At 39.9% G+C, this 5,000-nt stretch overlaps 1 protein-coding gene across 1 annotated transcript in view; it reads right to left on the bottom strand.

Annotated features, from left to right (window-relative positions):
- The window catches only part of LOC132971858 (thyrotropin receptor-like), a 9,269-nt gene that overhangs the window by 195 nt on the left and 4,074 nt on the right, over window positions 1-5,000 (bottom strand). The window contains exons 7-11 of the mRNA XM_061034624.1: window positions 3,473-3,541; window positions 3,150-3,227; window positions 2,788-2,976; window positions 570-1,653; window positions 1-475 (exon numbers count right to left, since the gene is read on the bottom strand). The exon at window positions 1-475 is cut by the window's left edge and continues 195 nt beyond it. Of these exons, the coding sequence (XP_060890607.1) occupies window positions 194-475; window positions 570-1,653; window positions 2,788-2,976; window positions 3,150-3,227; window positions 3,473-3,541 (1,702 nt within the window). The 3' untranslated portion in view covers window positions 1-193. The remainder of the gene's footprint in view (window positions 476-569; window positions 1,654-2,787; window positions 2,977-3,149; window positions 3,228-3,472; window positions 3,542-5,000) is intronic.

The following is a 5,000-nucleotide window of genomic DNA, read 5'->3' as shown; positions in this document are numbered from 1 at the left end:
TCAGTTTGCTCTAACCCTAACCAAACACTATGAAAAGTGGGCATGATTGTGGGAAAGCTTGTTTATAAAATACTGTTAGGGGACCCTAATCTCATGGTGTGATTACCTGCTGATTAGCATATATGAATATTTTTGGACCTAAACAAAAATCTGACATCTTTTGGTACACTGACACAAGAAGTTAATGGAGCAATCATTTTGAGAGGCCATGATGTGCTGTGTCATTTTCGTGCATCATGTAGCCTGTAATTCCTTTACAAGGATGATTTTGGGTGTGGGGGCTAGACTGTAGGGGCAGATGTTGTCTCTCTATAAGTGGAGGGAAATATTGGCTGCGATAGGAGTGAGCTTTCTTCTGGCACAGACCCAGCCGACTCAGCAACATCAGCATATCTTGATGAAATGCCTTTGTCAGGATAGCGTAAAAAAAAGGGTGGGCACAAGAGTTGAGAGGATAGAAGAGCACCAGCAGAATCTATGGAGAAAAAACATGGCATTTAAGCTTAAACATTAGACAAAGAACAATTTGTATTCCAAATTCATAGGAATCAGCATTAAAGATATCTCACCTTTGAATCTGTGACAGTCATCAGTGGTTGGTAGAGAGCTGCAGACAAACCACAGAAGCAGATGGGAACCAGACACAGGAAGTTGGTGAAAACAAGGACAGCCATGCGTTTAGCCATGCTGGTGTCATACCTGCTAGACAGGTGCTGAGGATTGTGCACCATAAAGTAGATGTGCAGGTAACAAAGACACACCACCATGAAAGCAATGATATTAGTAATGAGGACAGAAACAACATAAGCCTGAGAAGCGGTAGTCTCAGTGTCCATGGGCAAACAGATGCTCACTCTCTGGTAACTGCTCACGCCAACAACAGGAAGCAGGGCCAGGGTCACAGAAAGCAACCAGCCGACCACACTCAGCACCACTGCATGTCGGAACCGAATCTTTCTGTTAGGCCTCATTGCGTAGAAGATGGCATGCCAGCGTTGAAGGCTGATCAAAGTCAATGTGTACACTGATAACTCGCTAGCAAACACGGATAAAGTCCCGGCTAGGTTACAGCCACCTCCTGTTTGCCAAGCAATGGCATAATGGTAGTAATGGGATCGCGTGTAGACGTCCACAGATGCAATGAGCAGTAAGTACATCCCCATACAAAAATCTGCAAATGCCAGCTGACCCATGAGGAAACGAGTGACAGACAGCTTCTGTCGGCTAGTGAGCAGGATGAACATCACCAGCAGGTTGGTTAAGATGGCTGATAGACTGACGACCCAGACCAGCACCCTAAGAAAACCTTGACTCATCACGTCCTCACAAGGGTTCAGGGCATCAGGGAGGGGGTTGCAGGAGACGCTGTCTTTGTGATGTTCATTACAAAGTGAAAAGTCAAAACCTTCACTACTAAGATGATCAGTTGGTAACTCCACATAAAACAAACCCTCGCCTTGAGATGCCTTATATGGACAAAAACGACTGTTGTGATGGCTGTAATTGGTGCTTCTGATGGCTGGGAGTCCAAAGATATCTGTCACACGTTCATTAATCTTCTGTCCATCTTTTCTCGGAGAGACAGCTGACGAGAACTCCTGCAGGTTTCCAAAATCTGTCCAGCTCAGGTTGCAGATTATTGCCTCAAGGTCTCTTTAACACAGATGAACAGAATCATTGTTCAGAACAAGACCAACAGTTATTTATTACAGTACAGTAAATGCTATAAAGCAGTGATTCCCAAAGTGGTTCATGGGACTGGGGGCACTTGGGGCAAAGCTTTACAAAAAACAATGCACACCAGTTTTTCATAGATACCGTTCTTTAAAGCATGGCAAATTTTAATGTAAGGCTGAAAATGAATCTTCTCAACATCACAAGTTTGGAAGTTTCATGTTGCATTTTCACTTTTGATTTCTCCTCTGTAAAAGCTGCTTGTTAGTTTTTCAGTTTGTTGATACACTTGAGTTTCTATTCTCTGCTTTCTGCAGCCAATGTTTTAGAGAAACATTAAACATAGAAATTTGTAAGCAAAGAGCAAGACTGACATTGTGTTGACTGTATCTCAATATGTGTTTATGTTTTGATGTGTATGGTGAGGGGTAGGGGGTCTTGAACATATTTTCATCTGCCAAAGGGGGGCCCAGCAGAAAGAGTTTGGGAATGACTGCTATAAAAAGTTAATCAGAATCAAAATCAGAAATACTTTATTAATCCCGGAAGGAAATTTAGGAAATGAATATATAGTCTTGTTGAACAACGACAAAAAGTGTAGGTAAATATGTTTCATTACTCAAACTAAAGACTTAATTGTGAAAATACAATTTTGAAGAAAAAAGTAATGAAATGACAGCAGCAGATAGTTTCTGTTCAACAATAAGAGTTATTAATTTCTCCTCGTAAACTTGTACATTAAAATCAAAGATTAGTAAATGGTTAACAAAGTCCAACAGACTAATTCAATGATCAACAGAGAGCCAGATTAAAATAAAGTCAGCCCAAAGTATTGAATAACTTTAGTAATAACAGTGTATTCAATCTGTAATCTTTGGCCACTATACATTTTGTGTACTGTATAAACTATATACATGATGTAAAGTGTACCTGCTATATACACATTGTATAAACTATATAAACTATATTCACTATAACCACTGTATACACTGTTTAGATAACTATTTACATCATAAGTGTTTGACCTGAGGGTAGTTTAAAGTATAAGGACCACCATGATGAAAAGAATTAAGTGGGAAAATATTTGTGGACACTTGAAATTCTTGAATGCACCCCCTCCATCTTTTCAGCATTGTGAGGCCGCAGCAGTGGCTCGGGAAGGTTAACTCAGCGCTCTGTAAGTGGACGAAGGCTCTGAGGGGGGGCAGAGCTTTCAGGCTCCAAGTGTTTTTAGCCTGCAGCTTTTCAATGCTGTCCATTCCTACTGAGGGTAGAGAGCTCACTTTGGTTTCTGAAAGGTCTCTGAAAAACAAAGAGTTAACATTCATTCAAACAAAGCTGGAGCTCTTCCTGTTTTCAACATCAACTAGTTCTCACGTTCAAAATTCACAAAAACACAAATTAAGGTTTTTTTCTGGAATGCGAAACAGAAAACAGTTCTACTCTTTTTAATTCAGAGGATTTAAGTTGCTCACAGGTGAGTTGGGCCATGAATGACGCCATGAAAAGCAAATTCATCGATATGTTTCAGTTCCATGTTCCTGTGAAGATACCTAAAAGGTGAAACATAAAAAAAGGAAGAATCATATCTATGCAAAATTTTAAATTTCTCAATAATCCTCAAATTTAAAAATTGAACCCTAAACTTCCATTTCAACTCTCAACCTATTTTACGACATTTACTTCACTCATCTGATGAAGACAGCCGTATGCTCTCATAATAAGAACACTATTAAATGCAGTCCTGATTCTTTTCTTGCTCAGTTTGTGTCACTTCAAAAATATAAAATTGTCATACACTTCCTCCAGGCGGCTCCCATTAAAGGCGAAACGCTGGATCTCTTTCACCCCATTGCTGTTTAGCATTCTAAAAAACAGAAAACATAGAGAATAATACTTTTAGTAATTCCATTAAAAACATTATTTTTATTGCAGAACTGAAAGATTGTGTTATTTTTAAAGGAGGTATAATTAAATGTTTTACTATGGTTTATAATTTAAATTACCTTTATGTGAGGCTACATCATTTTGTCCATACTGGTTTTTAGTAATAGAATGTATTTAGGTATTCATGCATAGTTATTCCCGAGCTGATCATGGCACAGACTGTTTTAGACAAAAAAGCTGAAGGGATGAGGAAGGTAGGTGAATGAATGAGAGGAAGGGATGTAAAGATGTATGTGCACAGGGATTTTGAAGTCTGTAAAAACACAGGTATGAAATGAAAACTATGATAGTTAGGACACAGACGGAGCAGGCACAGGGGGTGATATGACCTGCCCCCCACCCCCAGGGGGAGCTGCCGCTGAAAGTAGCAGCTGGGGCAGCTTGGGCCCACACCCTTGATTCTTTGCTCCAACAGAGCAACAGAGGTTGCCATTGCCCATGTCCTCAGCAATGCCCTCTCACACTTGGAGGGGAGGATACCTATGTGAGGATGTTCTAGACTACAGCTCAGCAAAGTCATTAAGCTCAGGGATCTGGGACTGAACAGAGCATTGTGTGACTGGAACCTAGACTTCCTGAAAGACTGCCTCTAAGTGGTGAGAGTGGACAAGAGCCCCCAAGCACAGGAGCTGTCCTCAGCCCCCTCCTGTATTCCCTATACACCGAAATCCTCAGGGACTAGAACTAGGGCACCAAAGAGAGCCTTTTGACAGGCTGCTTCGCCAACTAGTACAGCAGATGCACCAGCATGGACTGTAAGGCACTGGAGAAGGTTGAGGTTACAGCCTGAAACATTACTGGATGCAAGCTGCCCGGCCTGCAGGAGCAGTATGTTCAGCGGTGTCTCAGATTCAAAAGACTTATAAATACTTAAATACAACAAAAAACCTTTAAGTGCAATAATACTCTGTTTAATATTGACCATTCAAGAATGTGTAACTATGCTCCACCTCTACCTATAATTTACACATTTGTGTTACTAAAAACTCATTCTTTTTTATTCTTATTGTCATTTTGTTTCTTTGTCCTTATATGGGATCTTTGTCAAAGGAGCCTCCAAGCACAAGAATTTTGCATGGTTGTTCTTGTATATCCGGAGTGTCAACAAACATCTTGAAACTAGTTTGTTTATTTTTGTGTTTTGATATTATTTCCTGTTTTATTTTGTCAGTATATGTCAGTTTCACTCTCCTTGTGTGTCTACTCTTATTATATTTCTAATATATTTCTTCATCTGTTTATAGTCTGTGTGTTCCTTCCCTTCTGTTTCAGTTCATTACTTCTCCATGTCTCATTTTAACCTTTTTAATTTCGATTTTTTAACACCTGAAGAAGTAAGCTTTTCTTTTTGCCTGATCTTTTGTTGTAATCAATCATAT

The sequence above is a fragment of the Labrus mixtus genome, unplaced genomic scaffold (genome assembly GCF_963584025.1).
Source record: "Labrus mixtus unplaced genomic scaffold, fLabMix1.1 SCAFFOLD_61, whole genome shotgun sequence".
In the NCBI taxonomy this organism is placed as follows: Eukaryota; Metazoa; Chordata; class Actinopteri; order Labriformes; family Labridae; genus Labrus; species Labrus mixtus.
The sequence above is the reverse complement of the archived record's forward strand: the minus strand, read 5'-3'. Positions and strand labels throughout refer to the sequence as shown.